The sequence below is a fragment of the Tiliqua scincoides genome, chromosome 5, assembly GCF_035046505.1.
Source record: "Tiliqua scincoides isolate rTilSci1 chromosome 5, rTilSci1.hap2, whole genome shotgun sequence".
NCBI classification, from domain to species: Eukaryota; Metazoa; Chordata; class Lepidosauria; order Squamata; family Scincidae; genus Tiliqua; species Tiliqua scincoides.
In genome coordinates, this window is record NC_089825.1 from 91,979,409 (window position 1) to 91,992,047 (window position 12,639).

The 12,639-nt window shown below is 44.9% G+C and overlaps 1 protein-coding gene across 2 annotated transcripts; it reads left to right on the forward strand.

Moving 5' to 3' along the window:
- Nucleotides 1-238: 238 nt before the first annotated feature.
- Nucleotides 239-11,941, forward strand: NOSIP (nitric oxide synthase interacting protein). Of its 2 annotated transcripts, none has more exons than XM_066628179.1 (9): nucleotides 239-296; nucleotides 2,925-3,032; nucleotides 3,629-3,734; nucleotides 4,478-4,559; nucleotides 6,045-6,186; nucleotides 6,419-6,525; nucleotides 7,236-7,423; nucleotides 7,600-7,708; nucleotides 11,724-11,941. In XM_066628179.1, the coding sequence occupies exons 2-9, from the start codon at nucleotides 2,963-2,965 to the stop codon at nucleotides 11,793-11,795; spliced, it is 876 nt and encodes a 291-aa protein (XP_066484276.1). In that variant the 5' UTR covers nucleotides 239-296; nucleotides 2,925-2,962; the 3' UTR covers nucleotides 11,796-11,941. The 2 variants fall into 2 exon arrangements, with proteins under 2 accessions (XP_066484276.1, XP_066484275.1); XM_066628178.1 differs by having other exon boundaries at nucleotides 262-329.
- Nucleotides 11,942-12,639: the final 698 nt, after the last annotated feature.

Here is a 12,639-nt window from a genome sequence, read left to right on the forward strand (position 1 = left end):
GGTCGTGACCCACCAGTGGGTCCCGACCCACGGTTTGGGAAGCACTGCACTGGAGGGTGATGTGGGGGATAGGAGAGGACCTGAGAATGCTGTGGAGTTGCCAACCCTCCGCTAATAGCTTCACTCAGGGTTGGCAAACCCTAGTCTGCCCAGGAACGTTTGCGCGTCGGAACTCTTGTCCTGGGCTCCTTGTTTCCTCAGCAGCCGGAGCCACGACTCAGAGCACAGGTCTTGAAAGGACTTCCGGTGCTTGACTTCCTCCTTCCGGTTCTGCTGGAAGAGGAGAGGTTCCTGGGGTAATTGATGCTACTTGTATGCCCTTCTTTGAGGTGCTTGCGCCTGTGTGAAGGGGGGGGGCAGGGGCTGAGGCCAGGAGCTGGTGGGCAGGGTGGCTGCCAGCTTTTGAAGTGGCTCCTGTAACTGTGCCTTTAAGGAGGGTTGCCACATACAAAGGGGGACAGAGTGCCTGTGCCTTGGAGTGGGGTTGCCAGAGTCAAAGGGGGACAGAGTGCCTGTGATTTTAACTATGGTTGCCAGATGCACGGGGGGGGGGGACAGAGTGCCTGAACATTTGAGTGGGGTTGGCAGTTGCAAAGGTGAACAGAGTGCCTGTGCTTTTAAGTATGGTTGCCAGATGCAAAGGGGAACAGAGTCCCTGTGCCTTTAAGTATGGTTGCCAGATGCAAAGGGGGACAGAGTGCCTGTGCCTTTGAGTGGGGTCACCAGATGCAAACGGGGAGGGGGGGAAGAGAAGAGTGCCTATGTCTTTAACCGTTGTACAGAAGAGGGAATTTGGGCAGGTGCAAGTCATAATGGAAGGGTTAAAAAAGCTGCACCTGCCTGAATTTCCTCTTATATACAATGGTTAAAGGTAGAGGCACTCTATTCCATTTTGTATCTGGTCACCCTATCTTTAATATCAGCAGTAACAATAACCAGCAAATAGTTGTCACTTTGCTGTTTGCCTGCTGTTTTCTGCACATCAAATGACTGTTAAAGACAGAAGAAAAATCCACAATCCAAAGTAGAGCAGGGCTGGTGTGGGTGTCCCCCCTTGCCTGTTGACACTACTAGCTGCTGGAGGGAGGCAAGGGGCTGCCCTGGGCTTTTCAGGAAAGTGAGGGCTGGATAGCTGATCAACTGTAGAAGGTGTGGGAGCTAGTAGAGTCTCTTTCTGCCTGCAGGTTGTCAACCCCAGCTACAGTTGTTCCTGGAGATTTGTTTCTCAGTGTGATGTAATGCTGGAAATTCTTGTTAACCTTTGGGGGGGGGGTTGCTTTTATCCACCTGGAGATGGGTACTGATTCCCGAAAATTCCGCACAGCTTCTGAGGGGTTGGCAATCTTGTTTATGCTTCCGGTTTTGAAAAGTTCTAGGGTGCAGGTATAGAGGAGGAGGCTGGGGTAAACAGTCTTGGGAAGACCAGCTGTGATACGAAGACTATGAGGAAAATGAATGGAGGCAAACTAGGACAATGCTTTTTAAAAGACCTGTTGAAAGTTAATTGTGTCCCAAGCCTCACGTTGGCAGAGAAATAGCCTTGTATCTGTTAAATGGGTGGCTAAGGATATTATTATTTAAAAGATTTATATCCCACCTTTCCTATGCTGAAGCAAATGCCCAAGGCGGCTTATCAAAGACACATAAAAATGTACAATATGTAAAACAATAAATAAAGTCATAATAAAAACAGTAAAACCACTGGGAGGAGACAACTGTATAGACCACAGCATTATTACAGACACCAGGTCAGACAGCAAAGTATAACTCAAATGCAGGTAAAACAGGAATGTTTTGAGCTCTTGTTGAAAGCCATGAAGGAGGGGGTAGGATATAAAAAACAGGAAGTACTCACCCACTGACAAGTGGTAGAGTGGATCTTTTAAAAGGCAAAGATTCAAAATGCCTTTTAACTCAAATTGCCTTTTAATTCAAATTCAAAGTGGAGACCTATTCACTGAATGCAGATATAAGGAATAAACCAATACACTACTGGGGATAAAATTTTGGGGGAAGTTTTAAGTTATTTCTCAGGGGAGATATCTGATTTTCTTTCAGGTATGTTGTATTGTGTTGCCAGTGTTCAGAGTACTGTATCAGGAGTCTTCTTTCTTTTATTTTGCTATGTAAAATGTTTTGTGGGCTTCTTAATTGAAAAATGGCACATAACTAGTTTTCATAATTATTTAATAATATCCAGATAATTTTGTTGGAGGATTTGTTGGAGGTTATAACTCTTGCAGTTGGTTTGCTGAAGTGTTTGAGATTTGCTGCATGGGGATTTTGACTGTCTTAATGCTCTTTGGTGAAGTGGGAAAACTGATAGGAATTGTGGCATTCTGGAACTATTGTTTGATCTTAATAACATAGTGGAGTAACATGATGAGTGTCCTGCAAGATTTAATTCTGCCACAATATTGAGATTGAAGCTGCCTGACTTCAGTCTCCAAAATAAGGAGAACCGTGGGAGCTGGCACCCTTTAACTGTCTAATCCTACATAGGTTTACTCTGAAGTAAGTCCCACCGTAGGTAAGTGTACATAGGATTGCAGCCTAAGTGAGGCACATCTGGTGACTTGATGTGGATGAGGTTGGAGGTGGGAAAATTTTGATTGACCCCTTGAAATGACAATACAGGAGATGATGAGTGTCTAGGTGACAAGCTTGAAAGGAGGAGAGGGTTCCTGTTTGTATAGAGAAGGGGATTTCAGCAAGTGCACCTTGACATTTAGGGATAAGAAATTCTATATGTGTTGAAATTCCTTTTCTACAAAACTGTGAAAGGTGCAGGAGCTTGTGATAAAATATTGTGTACATCAGAAATATCTCTGCCTGCGAAAGATTTGGGAACTGGTTTGGAAGATGTCACGTGGTGGTGGTATTTTGTTCATTAATTACATTTTTATGTTGCCATTCTTCCAAAGGAAGGAATTTCTTACTGGATTGTCCAGCTTGAGTCTCCATGACACGCCATGGCAAGAACTGCACAGCGGGGGCTGTCTACACCTACCATGAGAAGAAAAAAGACACAGGTGCAGAGCTGTTTTCTCCAGGGCTATGGATTGAGGGTGAAGGATGTGGATAGGGCTGTGAAGGAAGCCTAGGTAGCAATAGTGGGGCTTCTGAAGAGAATTGAAAGAGTGAGAGAGGTTCTGCATTTAAGATGGAGATTCTGGCTGAGATTTGGTTGTGGAGAACTATATATTGGGGATGAGTAGAAGCAAGGCAGTTGGAAAGGATGGTCCAATGCTAGTATAACAATGGGATGGGGGTCAGAATTATGAGACAGCTTTTGATATGTTTGTGAACAGGTGAAATCTGGAAGACGTTTTGGGATAGTTGAGAGTGCTGGTCGCATCTTGGGGTGTGCCCAGTGACACACTAGGGTGTCACTGAAACTCAGTCCTCAACGGCTACATTTCATTTTTTACCTCCCTTCCCTAGGGAGAAAATAGTGACCAACCCATAAACTGTTAATAGGAGCAAGCTGAGCTGTCTTGGGCAGGTCTGCTGACAGTTTTGACAGTCTTGGAAAGTGTTCTACCAATTGCTTCCCTTTTGGGATGTAAATAGGGAGGCTCTTTTCTTTGATATGGCCTTGTGGTGATTATTCCTTTCCCTCCCCCAGCTGCCTCTGGATATGGCACCCAGAATGTCCGTCTGAGCAAAGATGCCGTCAAGGACTTTGACTGCTGCTGCCTCTCCCTGCAGCCCTGCAAGGACCCTGTTGTGACGTAAATATCTGGTGGGGGCTCATTGGACAGGGCTCAGTGAATGAAACTGAAGATGCGCCATGTTGCTTCACCATGTGTCCCTTTTCCATTTCATTCAGAAAGAACCTGAATCCAAGGCAAAAACACAAACTTACTGATCTAATTGAGCGTAAATTATTTCTTCATTTGCCTTTTGAACAAATTGTTTACATAGCATTTTTTGTATTGTTTTGCAAAATCCTTTGCAGTCTTTATTTTTGATCTCTTCTCCCTCACTGGAAAGTGGTTATATTTCCATTCCATAAATGGTGGATTGAGGCAGAGAAACATTTTTTCATAGCTGATTAGGCATAGCTGATTTGGGTTCATACCCAAAGTGAAGACTTGGCACTAAACTCTGTTGCCCCCTCTTGTTGCAGAAGGAAGTCTTAGTTCAGTAAAGATTTATTTCATGGTGTTCGTACTGGACTCATTTAGTGCTTCTCTTTGTCTTTTGTAAGACTTTGTGAAGCCCTTCCACATTCTGCAGTTCTTTATAAACTGTGCCTATACTTCCTATCTTTGTGGAAGTAGCCTTCTAGGTGCTTTGCGCCATACAGAGAGACTTCTTTGCCTTTGATATAGGGATTCTTGGCTTGTATTACAAAGTTGTAGACAGTACATTACTACTTCCTTAAGTGCAGAGATAAAGATAGACATTTTCTTGAGTGCAATTTTAGAGTGGGGGCGGGGTCTAAGAGTGTTTGCCTGTCTCTCTCCTCCAGCCCTGATGGATACCTGTATGAGAAAGAAGCCATCCTGGAGTACATCCTGCACAGAAAAAAGGAAATTGCTCGGCAAATGAAGGTATAAGAAGGGATGGCTAGCATGTTCTGGGGAATGTGATTCTTGTGCTTGGATGTCTCTCTGCTAGTTTTATAGATAGGACTACTCTAGTGTTCTGTGAAACTATAGGAGATAGTACTTTAGAATTGAAATTAGGAAAAAGAAAAATCTGTGTATTTTGTGTAACATTAAAGCTGCAATGAAACAGGGCTGGTTGAAGTAAACCATATACAAAGTAAACTGTACAAACCATACCAAGTAAACTATATTGACATTTGTTAAATGCACCACGTTTCTACAACTTCCTAACATAACTACTTGGCTTCAATCTCTACAGACAACCAACGGTCATTAACCCACATAATTCTCTTACTGATAAGGGTTTTTACAATGGATACAGGTAGGTATGTGAGTTTAAGAAATATCCAAGACGTGGGGAACCCAGATCTGTCCTAAAGAACCCATCTGAGCAGTTCCCTTTTGAGCATGAAAAAAGCAGTTAATTTTGACACTATGGCAATGTGCAAAGTTCTAATAAACCACTGATTAATTGACACTTTAAGGCAGCAAGAATTTTTGTAGCATTTAACAAATCGCCTGCAAAAGCTTTTGCTCCAGTCGAATATCACTTTTCATATAACTTAACAAAACATTTAGAATTGGCTAGTAATGCATAACCAATTATCACTTTAATTATATTAGCAAACATAATCCAAATCCAAAACTTCTTGTAATTTCTTCTTGTAATTAAATTTCACATTATCATCAACAGTGCAAAAAACTAGCATCTGCTTTCAACATCTTCATGCCCGTCACAAAGTGGGAATTTTGAAATTCATGTTCTGCCTTGCTTTTCAAAGCACAGACTGGTGTTTTTCCTCATACCGACACTGTAAGCCTTGTGTTAGCAAGCCTTTTGCTCAATAACACACAGGCAATTCAATCCAAAACTGTATTTGAGCCGACACTGCCCCCCCGTACCAGCTCCCAAGTGTCACAAATATGCCATCAAAGGAGCTTGCAGAGTGCAGAGTCAGTGCAGAGGCCCATGTCAGCTCACCGTGGCCTGATCCCGTCTCTGTGCCAGGAGGTGGGAGAGGGTTGTGGGATGGCGTTCTGGGGGTGGAGAGGGCCAGTTTATAGTCAGGGGAGGCAGGGAGGATTGGCCTGGGAGAGCAGGTTCAGTGGTGTAGCACATGCCATATCCTAACCCCTGCTCCTGGACCTGCAGCCTTATTTGGGCTGCTCAGATTTGCACCAGCTAAATAACTGGTGCAGATTTGAATAGCCCCATTGGGCAGGCTGGGGTGTTACACAGGGTGTATGGAAATTTCTATGCATTTCTACACATTTCTTTCTTTTCTCTTTTTTTTAAAGAGCATAGTAAGGGGTGGGTCATTTCTGTATTCTGTACAGCACCTAGCACCATGTTGATGCCAAGTGTGGAGCAGGAGTGGATCTGTCAGTGATTACCCCCCTCTTTTTTTTTTTTTTTTGCATTTCTAGGCCTATGAAAAGCAAAAGAATGAGAAGAAGGTGGAAATGGCAGAGCTGAGCAAGGCTGCCAAAGAATCCAAGGTGAAGAGTTTCCTAGACAAAGAACTCAGCATTGTGAGCAAACCTCTAAATCCCTTTGATCGCAAGGCAGGTAAGTGTGAACGAATAGTGAAATGGAGTGATATGTTAAAAAAAAAAAGTTCTAGGATGCATAGATAAATCTTTGCTGAATCTTGCCAGAGATTCACCAATAGAAGTCTACAGGTGGATTTCAGTGCCCCTAATGCTCTACAACCATCTCAACTCCATATTTCTACCTCAGTCTCCACCTTGCACCTGGAGAACTGTGGGTCTGACGTAGTGCCCTGTTCTGTGAATTGCAGGGGAATCTGAGCCTGGACCTAGCAATGAAGACAAAGCCAAACAGCTGCCCAGCTTTTGGATTCCTTCATTGACCCCTGAGGCAAAGACCAGAGTCCTTCCAAAGCCGGTGAGCAAACATCTTGTTCGTTTTTTATCTCTGGTCCTCCTAATTCCTTTTAAAAGAATAAAAACGTCATTTCCAGTTTTGCCGGAAAAATCGGAGGTGACTTTTTTTGCTTGTTATAATTCTGAGGCTCACAGAGGCTGCAGGCAGATGCGTGGCCTCTGCAGTGCTCAAAAATCCTCCAGAGGCAAGGGGCGCACAGCTCCCCTTGCCTCTGGAGAGTGGGGGGTATCTCCCATATCCAAAGACTCGGGTATCCATGGGAGGTTCTAGAACATAACCCCGGCTGATATGGGGGCACACCTGCATTTGTTTTCTGATTGATTTAACTAAACTGCTGTATATGCATGCTGGGGCTGGGGGAAATATTTGACTGCCTGAGAGGTTTGACGTTGCAGTCCATACACAGTGATTGCACCAGATTGGAATAAGTTCTGAATTCTGGCTGTCAAGCCCAGAGTAGCTTTCTCTTCCTATTTAGAATACTTCCTGTCTCCAGCTATCTTTCATAGGGTCTTAATGAATCCCACATGTCAAATCTTGGTATTCTATATTTTGAGTATTTGATTGTCACTAATTACAGGGGAGAGCTGTTGAGTGCTCCCCCCCCCAATACTCTGTTGGAAATGAAATATTCTACTATTCCATATTCTTTGTCTTCCAGAGATTTGAATAGTCTTGTCTCTTAACATGTCTTGCTCTTGTTATTCTAGGACAAATGTGTCTACTGTCCCATGAGTGGAAAACCCTTGAAGCTGAAGGATCTGATCCCAGTTCACTTCACCCCTGTGGACCCTAGTGTAGACCGAGTTGGTCTGATCAACCGGCAGGACCGCTACGTGTGTGCTGTCACACGAGACATGCTTGGAAACTCTGTCCCTTGTGCTGTGCTTCGCCCCTCGTGAGTTTAAAGGCAGGGTGGCATATATCTACACTTTGTCAGGCTCAACAGAGGGTGATGTCCTCCATGCTGAAGATAAGATATAGATATGGGGGTATGGGGAGACTATATGGGATATGGAGAGTGTGCAGGATACGGGGAGACTTGCCATGTAATAGATGTGTTCTTTTTTCAAGTGGTTCTGTAGTGACTTTGGAGTGTGTGGAAAAGCTCATCAAGAAGGATATGGTTGACCCAGTGAATGGAGAGAAACTGGTAGAAAAGGACATCATTGTTCTGCAGCGGGTGAGATTAATTGTTCCTCCTACCTTTTGTCTGAACTTAGGATCCGTCATCTTCCATAAACTTCCTGTGTCATATGCAATTGTTAGGCATTATTCATTCATTAGCCAAGCTTCCTTTAGCCTGCTAGTATATAAATCTAATATTTTACATATTATCCATCACATTGCAGGAAGTATCTCTTGTTGCAGCTGTCCAGAGGTGGTCGCAATCCTTCTGCTAGTCTCTGAGGCTTGTGCAATTTAGGGATGTATTCTAGGGCCTTATCAGTGTTGCCAAGTTTCCTTCGGAATTACAGCCCCTTTAGTGCTGTCAACATGTCCTGGGAGAAAAACCCCTAACTTACTTCTAGTAACTTATATGGGGCCATTAGTTTACCTCAGTTACTTATTTTTGTATGTGTTCAAGGCGGTGTTCAGAAGCTAAAATGAGGGGAGCCCCTTGAATAATTAAGATCATATGAACTGCAATTGTTTTGTTTAGTAGGTATGCAAGATATTCCCATGATCTTCTCAGTGAGACACAGAATTAAGTGAAGCTCAGTCATAACCGTTTTTAACCTCATCTCGGATTACTAAGGGTCTAAGGGGATCAGGTGTGGCTAAAACTCCCAAGGGTCCTCTGTGTGTGTGACAATCATTTGGTTAGTTCTAATTCATACTGCTTTTGAGCTACTCTCTCAGCTATTTCTGTCTCCTCATTCCATAGCTCTTTTTGTCTTTGCCATTTCTCTTTCCATAGTTTTTCTCTGCTATTTCTTTCCGTGGCTCTTTCCTCTTTTTCCTGTGCCAGTCTAGCCATCTCTGTTCTTTTATCTTCCACATTTCTGACACTTATGCCCTCCAAATTACTTCGGCCTACTTTCCACCTCCTGTCTCACCAGTTTCTTTAGTTAGCCTTGTGTGCTTCTACACTTATTGGAGACAAATTGCAACATTTTCTCCCCAGAAAATACTTTTATGTGATAATTACTATCTAGATCCCTCACAGTTTTTACTAGCAAGAAGATCTCTGAACCTCTAAACTCTACAGTAACTTTTCTCACAAGATTTGAAGTCATGTTTAATGGAGATGGTGAATCCTCTGGAATTTCTTCTAGTGTGAATGTTTTGCAGTTGCCCAAGATAAAATTATCTCCTGCAGGTATCCCCTGACACATGGTCAAAATAAGCCTGCTCTTTGTTAGCTGATTAGAATCTCTGTTGGGTTTTGGCCACAATCAAAACCAAAGTTTCATAGCAAAGTGGCAAAAGAGATGCCTCTGTGGGTCCACACATCAACAAAGGGCTGCTTAATTGAGGGCGGACATATTACATTCAGAGAGATTACAGGGCTCTTGACATCCCTTATTTGTGTTGGCAACCTTCAGTCTCGAAAGACTATGGTATCACGCTCTGAAAGGTGGTTCTGGAACATCGTCTAGTGTGGCTGAAAAGGTCGATTCAGGAGTGACAGTCCCTTCCACACCAGGAGCAAGTGCAGTCTGTCCCTGGTCTGTCTCCCTGGCTGTGGGCCTTCCTTCTTTGCCTCTTAGCCTCAGACTGTTGGCAAAGTGTCTCTTCAAACTGGGAAAGGCCATGCTGCACAGCCTGCCTCCAAGCGGGCCGCTCAGAGGCCAGGGTTTCCCACCTGTTGAGGTCCACTCCTAAGGCCTTCAGATCCCTCTTGCAGATGTCCTTGTATCGCAGCTGTGGTCTACCTGTAGGGCGCTTTCCTTGCACGAGTTCACCATAGAGGAGATCCTTTGGGATCCGGCCATCATCCATTCTCACAACGTGACCGAGCCAACGCAGGCGTCTCTGTTTCAGCAGTGCATACATGCTAGGGATTCCAGCTCGTTCCAAGACTGTGTTGTTTGGAACTTTGTCCTGCCAGGTGATGCCGAGGATGCATCGGAGGCAGCGCATGTGGAAAGCGTTCAATTTCCTCTCCTGTTGTGAGCGAAGAGTCCATGACTCGCTGCATTACAGAAGTGTACAGAAGTACACTTCTTGAGTACACAGAAGTGTACTCAAGACGCAAGCTCTGTAGACCTGGATCTTGGTATGTCCCGTCAGCTTCTTGTTGGACCAGACTCTCTTTGTGAGTCTGGAAAATGTGGTAGCTGCTTTACCGATGCGCTTGTTTAGCTCGGTATCGAGAGAAAGAGTGTCGGAGATCGTTGAGCCAAGGTACACAAAGTCATGGACAACCTCCAGTTCATGCTCAGAGATTGTAATGCAGGGAGGTGAGGCCACATCCTGAACCATGACCTGTGTTTTCTTCAGGCTGATTGTCAGTCCAAAATCTTGGCAGGCCTTGCTAAAGCGATCCATGAGCTGCTGGAATCCTTTGGCAGAGTGGGTAGTGATAGCTGCATCGTTGGCAAAGAGGAAGTCACGCAGACATTTCAGCTGGACTTTGGACTTTGCTCTCAGTCTGGAGAGGTTGAAGAGCTTTCCGTCTGATCTGGTCCAGAGATAGATGCCTTCTGTTGCAGTTCCAAAGGCCTGCTTCAGCAGGACAGCGAAGAAAATCCCAAACAAGGTTGGTGCGAGAACACAGCCCTGCTTCACTCTGCTTCGGATGTCAAAGGGGTCTGATGTGGAGCCATCGAAGACAACAGTGCCCTTCATGTCCTTGTGGAAGGATCTGATGATGCTGAGGAGCCTGGGTGGACATCCAATCTTGGGGAGAATCTTGAAGAGGCCGTCTCTGCTGACCAGGTCGAAAGCCTTCGTGAGATCTATGAAGGCTATAAAGAGTGGCTGTCGTTGCTCCCTGCATTTCTCCTGCAGTTGTCTAAGGGAGAATACCATATCAGTGGTGGACCTGTTGGCTCAGAATCCACACTGCAATTCTGGATAGATGCTCTCTGCAAGTACCTGGAGCCTCTTTAGTGCAACTCGGGCAAACAGCTTTCCTATAATGCTAAGGAGAGAGATGCCGCGGTAGTTGTTGCAGTCACCCCTGTCACCTTTGTTCTTGTACAGCGTGATGATGTTTGCATCCCTCATGTCTTGAGGTACTCCACCTTCTCTCCAGCAAAGACAGAGGATTTCATGCAGCTCAGTGATGATGATCTCTTTGCAGCACTTTAGGACTTCAGCAGGGATGCTGTCTTTTCCAGGTGCCTTGCCAAAGGCAAGGGAGTCCAGGGCCACGTGAAGTTCTTCTAGGGTTGGTTCACTGTCAAGCTCCTCCAGCACAGGCAGGCACTCAATGTTGTTCAGCGCTTCGTCGGTGACTACATTTTCTCTGGAATATAGCTCAGAGTAGTGCTGCATCCAGCGTTCCATCTGCTGCGCCCGATCCTGGACATCCCTTAAGGGTCACATCCCTTAAGGGTCACAGAAAAAGCAAACGGCTAACAAGGCAAGACTGGTGGTTGTCCCTTGCCACTTAGGCAACAAAGCGAGAAATGAAACACACAGTCCCATCAAACTGGGACAGGGTTTCCCCCAAGCGTTATGTATAGCTTTGAGTACTGTAGCATGTGGATGTATCTGTAGGATGGTGTCACTGCTGGAGTGCACAAGGAAGGATGCCACTTCCATGTGTAAGGACATCTAAATAAACAGGCTATCTATCTTGTTATATATTCAACAAGGAAATAACCTCTCACTCTCTAGTTATGCAGTTCTGTTCTAAATGCTATGGCCAGGATTATGTACCATGCATTTCCAACCCACATTTCCTGAGATGACAACCAGAGGAGGGTAGGAGTAAATCCTCTAGTGCTCACTGATTCTTCCCTGCCAATAGCTGAGCTTAGTTCTGGTCCTTGAGTTTGGCTAAGGTGGAGTCTGGGAGAGTACTTATAGGGGAGAATTGATGAGGAAAAGTTAAGTATTTGACTCCTGCCTGCCTATTCTCCTCTGCAAATGCATCTGCCAGGTACACAATTTTTACATTGGTCTGAGACCTGTTTGTCTCATGACATGTCATTTCTGCATCCCAGGCAAGGAAAGCTTGGGTCTTGGGGGTGGGGGTGATTACCATCCAGACTGTCTTCCTAGTCTTTTCTCCTCTTCTATAGGGTGGCACGGGATTTGCAGGGTCAGGTGTGGAGCTGGAGGCCAAGAAGTCCCGTCCTGTTATGCAAGCTTAACATGTCCAGATGACTGTCTTGGCAGAGGAGAGGAACAGCTACTACACTGATTGCCATGTGCAATCAAACCCAAACGGAGAGTATCACATTGAGAGAGCGAACAGTTTCTGAAATTTTGTAAATAAAAATTGCTGTGGTCTTGTGTATCCGTGTGTGTTATTTAATTAGGGAAATAGCTGGTCAATAGCTCCTCTTTAGGAAAGGCCCATTTCCAACACTTTGCCATTGCGTCCCTTAACACCTTGATTTTAAGAATTTTTGCAGAAAAAGTGAGGAGGGAGGGTACATGTCAGAAGCCACATGAGGGTGGTGGTGTTGCTTGAATATTAAGTATAGCACAGAGAGCCTGTGGAGCTATAGTAACTGTGGTAAACATGGCATCAGCTTTTATGTACTGAATGTCTTTGCATGCGGAGAGGATGGATTGGGATAGTGAAGGGAAATGCAGTCAATGTGGATAGTTGTACCTGGTTTTAGAGGACTTCAGGCAAGGTTAACAGAAGGGCAGCTGCCACTTGGCTGTCTCTCTCAAATCTCCCTACATGTGTTGTCGTTAGCGGAAGAACCAGTTCTTTAGGACAGTGATATTCAACTTTTTTTATGCCATAACCCCAACAGATAATGTATGAAACTGAGGACCCACCCTCAGTCTCACCCCCCTTCCCAAGACCCAGTCCACCCACCCCTTCCCTCGTTGCTGCCCACACCCACTCGTCCCGTTTCCCCCTACCTCTTGTATCTTTACAACCACCATGTGAGATAGCAGCCTGAGCAGGGCCAGCTTTAGAAGCTGCGGGGCAAGACAACAAGATGAGGCTGTGCAGGATTCTATCAAGAACTAAGT